Source organism: Gopherus evgoodei, chromosome 4 (assembly GCF_007399415.2).
Source record: "Gopherus evgoodei ecotype Sinaloan lineage chromosome 4, rGopEvg1_v1.p, whole genome shotgun sequence".
Lineage (NCBI taxonomy): Eukaryota > Metazoa > Chordata > Testudines > Testudinidae > Gopherus > Gopherus evgoodei.
In genome coordinates, this window is record NC_044325.1 from 35,572,168 (window position 1) to 35,589,309 (window position 17,142).

At 41.2% G+C, this 17,142-nt stretch overlaps 1 protein-coding gene across 4 annotated transcripts in view; it reads left to right on the forward strand.

Moving 5' to 3' along the window:
• The window catches only part of EML5 (EMAP like 5), a 303,194-nt gene that overhangs the window by 128,483 nt on the left and 157,569 nt on the right, over positions 1-17,142 (forward strand). For all 4 annotated transcript variants that reach the window (XM_030558959.1, XM_030558960.1, XM_030558962.1 and 1 more), the window contains exons 12-15: positions 153-259; positions 663-781; positions 7,533-7,719; positions 10,487-10,592. In XM_030558959.1, coding sequence (XP_030414819.1) covers positions 153-259; positions 663-781; positions 7,533-7,719; positions 10,487-10,592 — 519 coding nt within the window. The remainder of the gene's footprint in view (positions 1-152; positions 260-662; positions 782-7,532; positions 7,720-10,486; positions 10,593-17,142) is intronic.

Below are 17,142 nucleotides of genomic sequence, written 5' to 3' on the forward strand. Positions count from 1 at the left end.
ATAATTACAGATGATCTTATCATGGTTTAGTAGCTCATGTTGTAGTAAATATCAGCAGTCAGGCATAAGCTAGAAGTGTTGCAGTATTTTTCTGAACCATATACTATTTTAATTTATTGCTTCTGTCTACGTTTTGGTTTTCTTGATCACAGAAAGTCTGGTTGATTCTAACAGTGATGAATCGGATTCAGATCAATCTGATGTTCCAGAGCTAGACTCTGAAATTGAACAGGAGACTCAGATCACATACCGTCGACAGGTAAGACTTGAGTTTTAATGGCACAGGGCCAAATCCTGAAATATTTCCCAAGGGTTTACCTGGTCCTTTCTCAACAAAAGCGCTGAAGTCAATTTGAGTTTTTCCTGAGTAAGGACTGAATGGAAATTGAGCAAGTATGTTAGGATTTGGCCCATTGCCAGTAGCTGACATTCAGAGACAACAGAAAGCTTAGTGGCTAGATGTATTCACAACACTTCATATCATGCTGTATTGTTTTTAATTTAAAAACAAATTGTATGCCCAGTTGGCTACAGTCATTGCAAATGTCTGCAGTATGTCAGAGTACCATTCTGAAACTGAGCTGATCTATAGGTTTATTTCTTAGATACTTGTTCTTCCTGAAAACATATTTGTTTATATGTATGTGTACTCTTTCATAAAGGTTTACAAAGAAGATCTACCTCAGCTTAAAGAGCAATGCAAAGAAAAACGAAAAAGTGCAGCTTCTAAAAGAAGAGAGAGAGCTCCAGGGAACAGTATAAGATTACACTTTGTCCATGGGTATGAAAAATTGAGTTTTCTCTAAAAGCAGACCGGACAGATTCATTTTCTGTTATAAATTTGTGGCAACAAATATAGAAATGTAAGATTTAAATATGTGATGAACCAAGTGAAAATTATTAAGATCAGATGCTGTATTTTAGACACTTTTTACAGCCACACAAGTCTTTAAACTAAAATTTATATACAGCAGTGGTTTTGCTGCCCAGCTAGATTACAGCATGAAATTCCTATTGGTAACTCAGTTAGTGTCATTATTTTATAGTGCTTTCTAAATATAAGACTTAAACGTCACCTAATCATATTTTTTTGCATCTGAGAATGAATCTCTTTCTCTGGCTTTATAAGTGACTTTATAGTTAAGACTGAGTTGAGTTTTCTACTTAAAGCATGTTATCTAAGAAAAATATCGCATGTCCTCCCCAAAATTCAGCACATACTCTTTGAATAAAGAACTAATTTTTGGAGAATTTACAAGTAAATATATTAATTTAGGAATTTAATTCAAAATTGGCCCTTTAAGAAACTTCATACCCAGTTTCACATCTTTTTTGGATCCAATAAACTCAGTAACTGAATAATGCTTCATACTTCCCAAATTGTTAAAACTCATTGAAGTCTTGTTACCTGGGCTATATCTGAGTATTTTTTCAGGATTAATAGTAATTTTCCCCATTACTTTTCATAACTGAAAGTATTTCTATTAAGAGAAAGGAAGTGGAGGGAATTAAGAAAAATATTATAGTTATTACATTAGAATAATAGGCAGAAATATAATTTCCTCCCTGTATTAAACAAAACTTTGTAAAATTTTACAGAAGTGTATGGAAGCCAACTAATATTGCACTTCCTACCAAACGATGACTATGTGGCAGAATGGAAATCTGCTTTGTGAGGTTTGATAAATGCATATTACGAAGGTCATTTGATAGTACTGTGCAAATTTGTCAAATGAGACACTAATGCTCTCCATTCTAAATGCCACTAAACACCTTTTAGAGATTTCCTCTAGGGTTGGTTTCTGAAATTATTTAAAAAAAGCAGACTTTGGGAAATTAAGGGAATTAATCAAAGAAGTCAACTGGACTGAACAGCTCAAGGACTCAAATGTGTAGGAGGCATGACATTTCTTCAAATCAGTTATTCAAAAATTATCTGATATTGGCATCCCCAGTAAAGGAAAAAACTTGTAAGGAAAGTTGTGAACCAAGTTAGATGAATAACCACATCAAAAAGGTTATTAAAAGTAAACAGAGACCCTACAGGAAATGGAAAAAGGGGTTGATCAGCAAAGAAAGCTCCATTGTGGAGGTTAGAAAATGTCAGTGAAATTTACTACAAGTCAAACTGAATTAGCACTTACCAAGGAACTTAAAATAAATATTAAGGTTTTTTAGTTATATAAATAAAAAGAGAATAATGAAGGGTTGGTTGGGCTGCTATGCTGTGTGGATGCGAAAGAGTTTAAAGTAATCTAGGTATAGCCCCCAAACTAAATGAATACTTGACCTCAGTTATCAATAAGGATACTAACATGGAACGTGCGCATGAAGGCAATATGGCTGAAGGAAATGAGTGCTGGAAATGAAAATCACCACATCTAAGGTGGAAGGAAAATTTAGAGCTTAATGTGCTCAAATCAGGGGAATTGGATAACTTTCATCATGGAATACAGAAAGCACTGGCACATGGGTTTGCTAGTTTGGTAGCAAGGATGTTTAATAATTCTTTATTAGCAAGTAGTACCATTTGACTGGAGAATAACTAATGTGATATCTATATTTAAGAAAGGGAAAAGAAGTGATCTAGAAAATTACAATTCTGGTTATCTTATCTCAGTAGTATGCAAAACTTTAGAACAAATAATTCAGGAAAGAATAATTAAATGAATGGTAAAGGGGATGTAATGTAACATGGATATACCAAAGGTAGATCATGCCAGACTATCTGACTTCCATTCTTGAAAAAATAACTGATTTCTTAGATAAGGGAAATGCAGTAGGTCTAATATATTTGGACTTCAGTCAAGAATTTGACACAGTACCACAAAGGAAATTATTTGTTAAATTAGAGAAGATGGGGATTGGTACTAGAATTGTAAGGTGGACAAGGAACTGGCTAACAGGGAAAGGGCAGTGGGTTGTGCTGAAAGGTGAGGTATCAGACTGGAGAGAGGTTACTAGTGGAATCCCTCAGGGATTGGTTTTGGGACCAGTCTTATTCAATTGTTTGTTAATAATCTTTGGACAAGGCATTTATTGATATTGCCCATGTTTGAGTATCAATATGTAACTTGAAACCTGGTGTTTACAAATTTGGGATCATGTTGGCTCTTCAGCTTGTTCTAGATGCCAGGATAGAAGCAATCAGTATTTGTAAATATCCATTTTATGAGGAGATTATTTTTTTCTTTTGCAAGTGACTGTCACCACAACCCATACCTTTGTCACCTCCATATAGCCTCACTTATGTATGTTATTCTTGAAGCATTACTTGAAGACGATTTGGAAACTTCAGCTAATTCAGAGTGCAGCTGTTCATTTATCTTGTGATACTTTGTTTATGGTACATATTGTACCTATACTCCAGTCTCTATGGCTGCTTTTCTTTAGTGGTCCCAAGGAGCCTCTCAGAATCCAGATCCAGCTCATCCTTCTCTAGGTCACTGGGTTCTGGAGTTTCATCTTGCTGATCCTCCTGCTTGATTCCTTTGGTTTCATCTAGTCACTTTTGGACCACGTTATCATTCATCAACTGTAAACCATTCATTGGAGTTTTTTATATCAGAGTCTGACAAATAGAAGGAGACTGTGCTCTGGGTAGGATTGTTCCATTACTGAGTCTGATTCACCAAATTCTGGTTCAAATTTCCAACCATCTCTAAACTGTTTTGCACTAGTACACTGTAGTGAGGCAGAGTGGCCTCCCTCTGACTCTGACAGGGAGGACTCCCCACCCCGGGGTGGACAGAGCCAGGCTGAACAAGTATAAGAGGCAGAGCCTCCAGCTCAGTTGAGGGAGAGCCAGGGAAGGAGTCAGATGTTGCTGCCTTGTTGCTGGCCCCTGAACCAGTAACTGAGCTCTATCAACCCTTACTTCTTAAGTAATAACAGCAAATACACTGAGGAGCTGCTGGAACTGCTGGTGGCAGAGTATCCCAAGGAGCCTGAGGTTCCATGAGTGATTAAGCCCTACAAACCGGTATGGGTAGGAAGTAGCCCAGGGAAACCAGACAGTCTGGTTGTGTTGCTGAAACCATTGTCAGCATGTTTTGACAGAATCCCCGGTGACCCAGTGGCGGGATTTCCCGCCACTGTTAGGGCTCTGGGCCCTAGGGTGGGCCCAGGTCCCCCTTCCCCACTGCTGCCAACCCTACCCTGGGTTGGCAGCCCACCCACCATAGGCCGAATGGCCTGCGGTTGTTTGCTGTCTGCCCAGCCAAGGAGCTGGGCCATAGATTTCTTTCTCAGCCCTCTGAGAGGGCTTGAGCCTGACAATGTACTATTGCTCTGTGCTGCTTAGAAGGCGGAGCCTGACCTGCTTGCTGCCTGCTCCAGCCAGACTGTTATTGCTCTGCCTGGTCCAGAGGGCCTGAGCCTGATTATGGTGGTTGTCTGCCCCAGTCAGGGGGCTAGGCTAAAGGCTGCCAATTCTCCTGTCATGAGGGGCCAGCGCCCTAGACTTTTTACTGACTTACTTTGCTAATCCCCTGTTGATCAGCTCTCAGCTGCTTGGTGGCTTAGTGAGTGGATGCTGACAGGGAGGGACCACTCCAAGCCACTACAGACACTTTTTATTAATAGCTCAAGTTTTATATATCTTGTAGCTATAATTTTTTTCCCATACATCCTTTTTCATACATTCCTGGGCCTTTTATGGTGGCTTCAGTAACTTCAGTAACAAATAATGTTGTTTTTTATCTACTTTCTTCTATCTTTAAACAGAAAGTCAAATGAGGAGCAAGGCCTGGAGTCAGGGAGATAAGGGTCTGCTGTGGGTTGTTCATGCATTGTTCAGTGGGCACAGAAGTTTCCACAGCTGGGCAATGCTGGCAGCACATCTCCACAGCATGAACATGTAGAGTCAGTATTCTCCAAGAACTATAGTGACTACTGTTTAATAACCTCTCCTTATTGGATCTACAGAAGATGTAAAATTGTTCATGAAGTTATATAAGTGTTTTTCGCAAGTATTTGAGAGCAATGGATGCTCAAAACATAAATCAATATGTTGCTCGGAGTTGTATATTTAAGTCTGCTTTACAAAAGAGCTTTACATATTTTCTGAATGTGCCTCTCCTGCTGAATAGTCACTTTACAATGAGGCAGGTAGCCTCACTCTGTGTTATCTGTAATGAGTGTCAGTGGTTCAAATAAGACAGATTCTTCTGATGTTATAGTATACCAACTTAAATCATAATTACAGATAACTGTCATGGGAGTAAGCATGGAGATATTTAATGGAGAAGCTAACTTTTGGGAAACAAAGGCTGGGAATGCTGGTGGATCACTTGGTAACTAGATCAGATAGCTACAATGGGATTAAGTTATGAATGTCCTTAAAGTTTAAAACAAGAGGCTTGTGTTTGATGTGGAGCTGAATGAGTAGCCAGTGGAGAAAACTTAAAGAGCGGGTTGATTTGGTCAGAGTGACAAACCTCAAAGACTATTTCAGCAGCAGCATTCTAAATAGATTGGAAGAGTGAAGAAAAATTGTAATAGGGAAGGCATGAAATGATAAAAGGATGTGAGTTTTCAGTTTGTAGTCAGAGAAAAGGCTTGATTTCAGAGATGCTGTCTAAGAAAAAGAGGCAAGATTTGTAAATGGCTTGAATGTGTGCATGCAATGAGAAGATCAAGTGAAAAATGACACCTAGGTTGTGGGCCTGAAAGACTGGGGTGATGATAGTGTTGACCATGGCGATAGAGAGTGGAAGCAGAGGGAAGGACTTGTGAGGAAAGGTCAAGTGCTCAGTTTTGGTTACGTTGAGCTTAAGATGCCAAGTGAACATCCACAAAGAGATGTCAGAAACACAGACCAAGATACTACATTGGATGAAGGAAGATAACGTACCAATAGAGGGGTAGATTTGTGAATCATCAGCATAATGATGGTAGTAAAAGCCATGCTTGTGCACATTGATGGCTATGGCATACTTACCAAGCTAGATAAAGAGCAATGGAGCCAGCCTAAGGAAAGGAGTCAAAGTGGGTTTCTGGAATGAGAAATTGAAGAGGGGAGGCATCCTTGAATAGGTATCAGGAGGAATTCCTCTGGGAGGAGCCAGCCATCAAATTGGTGATGGCAAAATGATCTTTGACATTGGGAAGGATCCAGACAGTAGATGTTTTGGGGTTCTCATGGCATGATAAATCCTTCTTGTCATTTTTTTGGTATATACTTACAGTGAAGATATTTTTATTTCTGATCATGACATTGATACACTGCCTGGAGTCATCATATTATCTTGTTCTGTGATCCTCTTAGATTTCACAGACTAAATAAGTTTTGGCTCACTACTTGAATGATAAAGAGTCCAAAAAACTCCTTGATACTGCAAGAAGTAACGCAGGTACTGCATAACTCCTCAGTACTGCATGAATCAATAGGTGGCACTTTGGTTGACTACTGGCTCAAAACAATACTCCAGCATTGTGGTAATGGAGCCCATAATGACCCAGAAGTCAACCAAAGTGCCAGCTACTGAATCATGAGCTACACTCAAAACCAAAGACGAGCGCTAAATGAAAAGCAGAATTTCTGTTCTGTGAGAAATTCAAATTTTTCAATATTTGTTTTTGTGTCAAATCAGGACAAAAATTTGAAATATCCAAATCTTTGAAAGAAAAGTTCCAACGATTTAGATTTTGAGATGGTAAAAATGATTTATTTTGACATGTTAATTGAAACTAAATGCCTTATTTTGAGTCTTTTGGACAACTGCATCTGCCTGTGCGGCTACATTTCCTTCTGGGAGTTGTATTTTGGGTGCCTCATGCTTTCATTTTTCCTTATCAACTGGACTACATCTCCCGTGGTGCAGCCACAGTCACGTGACTCCCAGGATGCACCATACAGTTGGGTCAAAATAGAAACTATGGTGCCTCAAGAGAGATGAAGTCCAGCCCCAAACCCTAGCCTTTAAGAGAGAATGAGGCATGAAGCACTGCAGTACCACAGGAAGGTGCAGTTGAACACTAAACTGACTCAAAACAAAATATTTTAGCTCAGTTCAACGAACTGAAATGTTTTGATCCGGGTTGAACCAGCCTGAAATAAAATGCATTTTCCATTGAAAAATCATTTAAACTGAAAACTCCTGACCAAATTCACCCAAGGATCTTGGCCACTTGTGATATAGAAAGAAAATGTTAAGCCTGGTATTCCAGACAAATTCCAACCTGTACAATTGCATGCAGTCTAACTATATTCCCCCTGCAGTTTCATTTGGAAAAAAATATTAGCCTTTACTTCCTGTTTTAAACTTCTTGTAAAGCATTACTGTTAATAAACGTTCTCTTTCAAGTTAGGGATAGGTGTAATGATCTTTGCGTATTAATTGAAGTTTGTAAAGTGGTATTCTTTGAGAATAGAGATGTAAATCATTTTAATACTCCTATGTAGTACTTGGTATATTATTTGTAAGGTGTTACCTAATTTAAGAATTAAATGTATCCTGATTGTTTTCCTATCGTTAACTACTTAGCATCTATGCTTGTGATCTTGAGCTAAAAACTATTTTTTTTATTAGTTACAGAGGTTATGATTGTCGGAGTAATCTATTTTACACTCAGACTGGTGAAATTGTATACCATGTTGCAGCAGTGGGCGTAGTATACAATCGGCAGCAGAACACACAGCGCTTTTATCTAGGTCATGATGATGACATTCTTTGTCTTGCTATTCATCCCTTAAAGGACTACGTGGCAACAGGCCAGGTAGGATACATGTTTATAGGCATTAGAAATTTGAAGTTACAGTACTTCAGTGAATTTACACATGCATATTTAGGATTTTGCATATAAAAATATGCAGGAGAATTTTTGAAATTGTGTTGGGGACAGAGAGAGGTCTAAAAATTGAGAACCTCAGCTTTTCTCTAGGGTTGCCAAGCGATTAAAAAAATTAATCACGATTAATCACGCAATTAAAAAAATGAATCACAATTAATCGCACTGTTAAACAATAATAGAATACCATTTATTTAAATATTTTTGGATGTTTTCTACATTTTAAAATATATTGATTTCAATTACAAGTGTACAGTGCTCACTTTATATTTATTTTTATTACAAATATTTGCACTTTAAAAAGCAAAAGAAATAGTGTTTTTCAGTTCACCTAATACAAGTACTGTAGTGCAGTCTCTTTACAATGAAAGTTGAACTTGCTAATGTAGAATTATATACAAAAAAAACTGCATTCAAAAACAAAACAGTGTAAAACTTTAGAATCTACAAGTCCACTCAGTCCTACTTCACCCAATCACTCAGACAAAGAAGTTTGGTTACAGTTTGCACCAGATAATACTCTCCACGTCTTGTTTACAATGTCATCTGAAAGTGAGAACAGGCATTCGCATGGCAATGTTGTAGCTGGCATTGCAAGATATTGATGTGCCAGATGCGCTAAAGATTCATATGTCCCTTCATGCTTCAACCATCATTCGAGAAGACATGTGTCCATGCTGATGGGTTCTGCTTGATAACGATCCAAAGCAGAGCGGGCCGATGCATGTTCATTTTCATCACGTGAGTCAGATGTCACCAGCCAAAGGTTGATTTTCTTTTTTGGTGGTTCGGGTTCTGTAGTTTCCGCATTGGAGTGTTGCTGTTTTAAGACTTCTGAAAGCATGCTCCACTCCTCGTCTCTCTCAGATTTGGGAAGGCACTTGAGATTCTTAAACCTTGGGTCAAATGCTGTATCTATCCTTAGAAATCTCACATTTGACAAAACACAAAGAAGGTACCAATCTGTTGTGAAGGTGTTCTTAAATTACAATTTGCTGAGTCATCATCCGAGACTGCTATAACATGAAATATATAAAAATGACAAGAAGTCTGGTAGCACGTTAAAGACCAACAGATTTATTGGGGCATAAGCTTTTGTGGGTAAAAAGCCTACTTTCCATTAGTCTTTAGGGTTCCACCGGATTCCTTGTTGTTTTTGTGGCTATAGACTAACACGGCTACCCAGCGATACATGAAATATAAAGCAGAATTTGAGTAAAACAGAGTAGAAGACATACAGTTCTCCCCCAAGGAGTTCAGTCACAAACTTAATGCATTATTTTTTTAATGAGCATCATCGGCATGGAAGCATATTCTCTGGAATGGGGGCCGAAGCATGAAGGGGCGTATGAATTTTTAGCATATCTGGCACGTAAATACCTTGCAAAGCCGGCTACAAAAGTGCCATGTCAACGCCTGTTCTCACTGTTAGGTGACATTGTAAATAAGAAGCTGGCAGCATTATCTCCCAGAAATGTAAACAAACTTGTTTATCTTAGCAAATGGCTGAACAAGAAATAGGACTGAGTGGACTTGTAGGCTCTAACGTTTTACACTGTTTTGTTATTGAATGCAGTTATGTAACAAAAAAATCTACATTTGTAAGTTATATTTTCACGATAGAGAGATTGCGCTACAGTTCTTGTATGAAGTGAATTGAAAAATACTATTTCTTTTGTTTATCATTTTTACAGTGCAAATATTTGTAATAAAAAATAGTAATATAAAATGAGCACTGTACACTTTGTATTCTGTTTTGTAATTTAAATCAATATATTTTAAAATGTAGAAAAACATCCAAAAATATTTAATAAATTTCAGTTGGTATTCTATTGTTTAACAGTGCGATTATTTGCAATTAATTTTTGTAATCACAGGTGGATTTTTTTGGTTAATCACATGAGTTAACTGCAATTAATCAACAGCCCTACTTTTTTCCAATTAGATATATTTGATCAAATTTGACAACTGAGTTTATAACTGATTAACTCTCAAATAAGCATGAATAAATTAATATTTTTTTTATTTTTTTAAAATCAACATTATATTGTGTTTCAACTGTAAGATAACATATAGAAAAAAAACTGAATACATGTAACATTTTTTATATTGTTAAAGGTAGCTGTCAAAAAATTTTTTCTCATATTCTGGATTTCCAGTTTAGACTGTTTTATATGATAATATGTCTGAATTCTATATGTATGCGCAAAATCGCAGTGCTGTTGTTTACAATAAGATGCTATTTTATCAATCTTGCCTCTTTTTCTTAGACAGCATCTCTGAAATCAAGCCTTTTCTCTGACTACAAACTGAAAACTCACATCCTTTTATCATCATTTAATACTTTCTCACAGGCATAATTTTCTGATAAACATCTTCTTTCAAAAGCTTTTTTCTCACGTCAAGAATTTATGGCTTGATTTTGAGAGAATATTTTGAGTTTTAATTAGTGAACCCAGCTAAGAAACTGTGTTGGTATAGATAAAGACAAATGATTATTACCTAGGCAGCTCACCAAATTCTCAGTAAAGAATTTATACTTATATTGGTAATATTTGTAATCTGGGTAAAAAGTATGTTTGAGATTAAGCAAACAAATTGGCCTAGTTAGAGATTTTTGATTATATAGTAAACCGCTTTAAGTGATCACCAACTGCAAGAGGCAAAAGAATGCCTAAAATCCTTTATATTTTAGGTTGGTCGGGATTCTTCAATACACATTTGGGATACAGAGACAATCAAACCACTGTCAGTATTAAAGGGCTATCACCAGTATGGCGTTTGTGCTGTTGATTTTTCAGGTAAAATATAAATAGATATATATATGTATTTCATGTTTTTTTTAACGTACAGTGCTAGTCAATTTTAATTTGTAAGTGTGATCTCCTCTTTCAGCTTAGATATGGACCACATTCAAGTTTTGCAATTGAACATGCTTTCTAATGATCGCCCTTAAATGACAAAGATTCTCTAATAATAAATATTCTCTGCAGAAAGCTACTGTTGAATTTCACACATCTGGAACAAGATCAAAGAGCATGTTATCCAAATCAAAGGAACTGGAATGAATCACTTTAATAATAACTAGTCCTTTCCTTGTCACAGTCAGTGCCACAGATCATAAGCCTTATCTACAGTACCAAGTCTGGTTGATAAAAGTGATGTTGACACTTAAAAATCGGCATAATAAAAATCAGAATGTCATGTTCATACTCGCTCTCTTCGTCAGCAGAGCATATCCACTGTAAGGGCACTGTCATCTACAGTGTGAGCAATGCACTGTGGGTACCTATCCCACAGTTCAGTTCGACAGCTTCTGTTGCTAGGTGTTGTGGGAAGGCAGAGCAGATCGCAGTGCATCGTGGGACCAGGCTCAATGTCCCATAATGCATTGCTTTCAGTCCCAGGACTCCATGGGCTTCAGCTTTCTTTCGTGACATTTTTCAACGGCCCTTCTTAGTTGTGCACCGCAGCATTTTTGTGAGAAGGGTGGATCTTGCACTGCTATCCTATGCTCTGTTACTGTCATGAAGACATCGTGGATGGCAGTGCAGTTAATCGCGAAGTTCCTAAGTGAAGATGACACCCAGTCACCTGACATACTGTAGGATATGGAGAGGAGCAACTTTTGATTGCTTTTGGCATTCACAGAACAACTGTAGAGGGTGGACCATCGCTTTTGACTGGCGAAACAAGCACTTAATGGTGGGATCATATAGTCATGCAGGTGTGGGATGACGAGCAATGGCTACAGAACTTTCAAATGTGGAAAACCACCTTCTTGCAATTCTGTGCGGAGCTCGCCCCAGCACTGTGGCACAAGGACACCAGAATGAGAGCTGCCCTATCAGTAGAGAAGTGTATGGCAATTAATGCATGGAAGCTGGCAACTCTAGACTGCTACCGGTCGTTTGCAAATCATTTTGAAGTCGGGAAGTCGACCATTGGGGCTGTGTTAATGCAAGTGTGCAGGGCAATTAATCACGTCCTGCTGACTCTGGGAAATGTGTGTGAAATAGAGGATGGCTTTGCAGAAATGGGTTTTCCTAACTGTGGAGGTGCGATAGATGGTGCACATATTCCAATTTTGGCATCAGACCACCTTGAAACAGAGTACATCAATAGGAAGGGGTGCTTCTCCATGGTGTTGCAGGCACTTGTGGATCACCTTTGGCGTTTCACTGACATCAGTGCGGGGCAGTCCGGGAAGGTGCATGACACACACATCTTCAGGAACACCGGCCTGTATAGAAAGCTACAAGCAGGGACTTCCTTTCCAAACCAGAAGATTACAGTGGGGGATGTTGAAATGTCCATTATAATCTTGGGAGACCCGGTGTACCCCTTTCAGCTGTGGTTCATGACACCTTACAGTGGAAACCTGGACAGCAGTAAGGAGTGGTTCAACAGCAGCCTGAATAGGTGCCAGATGACAGATTAAAGGCGCACTGGCAATGCCTTTTTGCCATGTTAGACCTTAATGAGGATAATATTCCCATAGTCATAGCCGCATGTTGTACATTGCATAATCTTTGCCCACGTCCAGACTACAGCCTAAAATTGATGTGCTTAAAATCGATTTTATAAAGCAGGGTTTATAAAATCGATTTAGTGCATCCACACGAGAGGTACTTACATCGATGTTGAGCGTCCATTTTCCCTGGCGTCCATCTTTTGCTTGAGCGTTGCACTCTGGGTACCTATCCCACAGTTCCTGCACGGGTCCCTGCCCTTTGGAATTATGGGTTACTAGCCCAGTGCATGATGGGATCAAAGTCCCCGTCGTGGGTGGTTCTGGGTACAGCCTCAACCCCCCCCTTCCTGTTAGCGGCACACAGTCAGTTCGCGCGGTTTTTACTGGCTGCAGTGAGGAAAACGCCATTTTGCAGCAAGCATGGATCCAGGTCTGCTCTTGTCCTTGATCGCGAATACTGTAAATACTTCACGCATTCTCGTTCTATCAATGCTGACCCATGATGCAGAAATGCAAGAGAGGATGCTTGAATGCGGGGACGACAGCGATGACGAACTGGAGAACGAGTTTTCCGACACCCCGGGCCCCTGCACGTTGGAGCTCCTGACGGTTATGGGGGAGGTTCTACCCGTTCCGCGCCGCTTTTGGGCACGGGAAACAAGCACTGACTGGTGGGACCGCATAGTCCTGCAGGTGTGGGACGATTCGCAGTGGCTGCGGAACTTTCGCATGCGTAAGACCACTTTCTTTGAACTTTGTGACTCGCTTTTTCCTGTCCTGAAGCGGCATAATACCAGGATGAGACCAGCCCTCACAGTGGAAAAGCGAGTGGCAATAGCCATATGGAAGCTTGCAACGCCAGACAGCTACCGGTCAGTCGGTAATCAATTTGGAGTGGGCAAATCTACTGCGGGGGCTGCTGTGCTGGAAGTATCCAAAGCAATCATTAAGCTGCTGCTTCGAAAGGTTGTGACTCTGGGAAACGTGCAGGCCATTGTGGATGGCTTTGCTGCAATGGGATTCCCTAACTGTGGGGGGGCCATAGATGGAACCCATATCCCTATTTTGGCACCGGAACACCAGGGTGCCCATTACATAAACCGGAAGGGGTACTTTTCGATGGTTCTGCAAGCCCTGGTGGATCACAAGGGACGTTTCACCAACATCCATGTGGGATGGCCAGGAAGGGTTCACGACGCACGTGTCTTCAGGAGCACTACACTGTTTAAACGGCTGCAGCAAGGGACCTACTTCCCTGACCAGAGAATAACAGTTGGAGATGTCCAAATGCCTATAGTTATCCTTGGGGACTCAGCCTACCCCTTGATGCCCTGGCTAATGAAGCCATACACAGGCAGCCTTGACAGTGCTCAGGAGTTGTTTAATTACAGGCTGAGCAAGTGCAGAATGGTGGTAGAATGTGCATTTGGCAGGCTTAAGGCGAGATGGCGAACGCTTCTTACTCGCTCAGATCTTAGCCAAACCAATATCCCCTTTGTCATTGCTGCTTGCTGTGTGCTCCACAATCTCTGTGAGAGCAAGGGGGAGGCCTTTATAGCGGGGTGGGAGACTGAGGTAAACCACCTGGCCGCTGATTATGCGCAGCCAGACACCAGGGCAATTAGAAGATCACACCAGGATGCTGTGCGCATCAGAGAAGCACTGAAAAGTAGCTTCCTCATGGGCCAGGGTACAGTTTGAATGCTGATTTTCCTTTCAATTGATTGCTGCACTCCCCGTCTATTCAGTCTTGCTGCTGCAAGATACCTTTCCTGCAGCATTCCTCAACTGCTTGCTTAGGTTACTTGCAAGAGCTGTCCATTGAAAAACATATAATTCTGTATTTCCCAATTATTACCTACCTCCACCATTAGCTGCTTCCGTCTGCTGCAAGGCACCGTACCTGCAACCTTCCTTAACTGCTTTTTTATTGAAAATAAGTTACTATTATTTGTTAAAAGAATTGTGTTCTTTATTTAAAATCAGACCCTTTCAGCAATCAAGCATCATGCTTGTTGTTACAATACTGTGCATGAAATTTCATAACTCAGCGTTCTATGGGGGACAGAGTGAGGGAGGTTTGGAGGAAGGGGGAGGGAGGTTGGAAAGAAGAAAGTGCATCAGAGAAGACAGAACAAGAATTCTCATGGACCAGGGTATGGTATGGCTGCTTTCTTTGTTTTCCCTTTATTACCCATATCCCCAATTGTCAAATCCTGATGCTGATAACTAGCTTCCGTGCAGCTTTCCAAAGCTGCTTGCTTTACTTCATTACCAAACTACACTCACACTGCCTTAATAGCATGACCTGAGAGTAAAAATAGGCAAAGGTGCCATGGGAGAAGTTTGGAGCATTAGAGGAGGGAAAAAACAGGACACAAAGGGCTTTTCAATTTAATGAAAGCCTTCTGGTTGGAGTGTCCGCAGCGGTGGAGGGGGCTGGTGCAGAGAGCCTTCCCCCACGCGTTCTTACACGCCTGGTTCTGGAAGGTGTGGTACAGGGTGAGTACTGAGGGAGGTTATACACGGGCTGTAGGGGCATTCTGATACCACGGAGCTCTTGCAGCATATCGCGGAGGATGTCAGTCTGATCACGAAGAAGATCCACCGTTGCTGCTCGCCAGTGCTGATCTTCCTGCCACCTGACATCATTTTTGGCGTCCCTCCTGTCTTCGCGTTGGTCCCTCCTGTCTTCGCGTTGACTGGCAGCCTCCCTGTACTTTGCGACCAATTGTTTCCAGTCCCCCTGCTGAGCTCTCTCTCTACGGGTTACTGCCATAATTTCGGTGAACATGTCCTCACGCGTCCTCCTTTTCCTCAGTCTTCTTATGATACCCCCCCTACGTACAGGAGAAGGGAGAGGGAGGCTGGAGAAATGTGCAGCTGTGTGTGGCGGGGTGGGGATAGGAAAGAGTGATAAAAGAATCATAAGAGACACATTTCACAAAACAATGCATACAGTCTTTCTCCTCACTGACCTGTGCCTGTTACCGAACCTTGAACATGTTACTTTACCACAAGGTCGCCTTAGGATTCCTTTAATACTTATTGCTTGTGGCTGAGGACAGAGATTTCTGCTCAGACGCAGGTCAGGGGAGCACACAGACCGTGTCCGGAGAAAATGGTAAGTTAATGGCTAGTAATCCCTGTAGTCGATTGTACTGTCAGGTAGCATGAACGGAGCAAAGTGCCTTAAGGAACAACATTACTTTCTTTTCTTAAGCCATGGACAGGGACATGCTACCACTTCCCTCCCACTTGTGCTGCACTTCACAGCACGCATGAAATCCATGTACCTCACCCCATCCCCCCTCTACCATGGCAACAAATTGCCGTGATTCATGATGGCCAAGTGCAGGAGGAATCCGCCCTGTTACAATGGAGACTTTTCTAAAAACCACCTCATGGGTCACTGTTTTAGGAAAGGTTTTTAATCTACTTGGTCAGCACAGAAGGACCGACTGTATGCGCATCTCTGTTCCCTTTTACTAAAAGTACGTTAATCTCTAACAGGTGACCATGGAGGATATCACTCTCCTGAGGATAACAGACAGAGAAAGAGAAATCATGCTTCTTGAATGTCAGCAGTCACCAGGGCAATTCGCAGCTAGAATTTGTCATGCGATGATTCCTGAGTATGTGCTGCAGGCATGGCGTGGTAAAGTTTCCTTTTATGGCGGACGGAACAAGGCCGCCCTACCCAGAAACCTTCTGCAAAGGCTTTTGGGGTACCTCCAGGAGTGCTTCATAGAGATGTCCCTGGAGGATTTTCGCTCCATCCCCAGACATGTTAACAGGCTGTTCCAGTGACTCTAACTACAGATAGTGATTTGAAGCACCCAATAAAAAAGGCTTACATTAAACCGAAGCTTTTATTAAAAGAAATTACACTCACCAGAGGACGGTTCCTCAGCTTCATTTTCTGGAGTACTGGCTTGAGATGGCTGGCAGGGAACCTCAGTAAGGGTGAGGAAAAGATCCTGGCTGTTTGGGGGGATAAAATGCTCTGTACTCTCTGCTGGAGCCTCCTCCTCTTAGTCCTCATCATACTGATAATCGCCGTCAAATAAATCTTCCGTAGTGGCAGGAATCACAACGCCCACCTCTGAATCCACAGACAAGTGGGGGTTCGTCGTTGCGCTGTTCCCCAATATTGCGTTAAGCTCGTCGTAGAACCGGCATGTTTTGGGGGCAGAGCCTGACCTGCCCTTTGCTGCTTTGGTCTTCTGATACGCCTGTCTGAGCTCTTTCACTTTCACTCGGCACTGTAACGAGTCCCTGGTATGCCCCCTCTCCCGCATGGCATTAGAAATTTTTTCAAAGGTTTTCTCATTTCGTCTGCTCGAGCGCAGTTCTGAAAGCACTGACTCTTCTCCCCATACAGCTATCAGATCGAGTAACTCCTGTGTGTTCCATGCTGGAGCTCTTTTCCTATTTTCAGGAGACTGCATTGTTCTCTCTGCTGCTGAGAGCTCCACGCTGTGCAAGCAGGAAATGGAATTTCAAAGTTCCCGGGGCTTTTCCTGTTTACCTGGCCAGCAGTAGAGTTCCTTTACCTGTGTAGAGCGGCCACTAGAGCACAGTGGGATACGTCCCGGAGGCCATTAACTTCGATGTCCGTCCACACTAGCATAAAATCGATTTTAAAAAATCGATTTTGGGGTTACTCCTCTCGTTTAGATGGAGTTCCAAAATCGATTTTAGGGACCCTTAGAATCGATTTTATGCACTCTGTAGTGTGGACGGTTACAGCTTTAAATCGATTTAGAGCTCTTAAAATGGATTTAAAGCTCTAGTCTGGACCTGCCCTTAGTGAAGCTAAGGGTGAAAGGTTTGCACAGGGTGGAGTGTTGAGACAGACTGCTTGGCTGCTGATT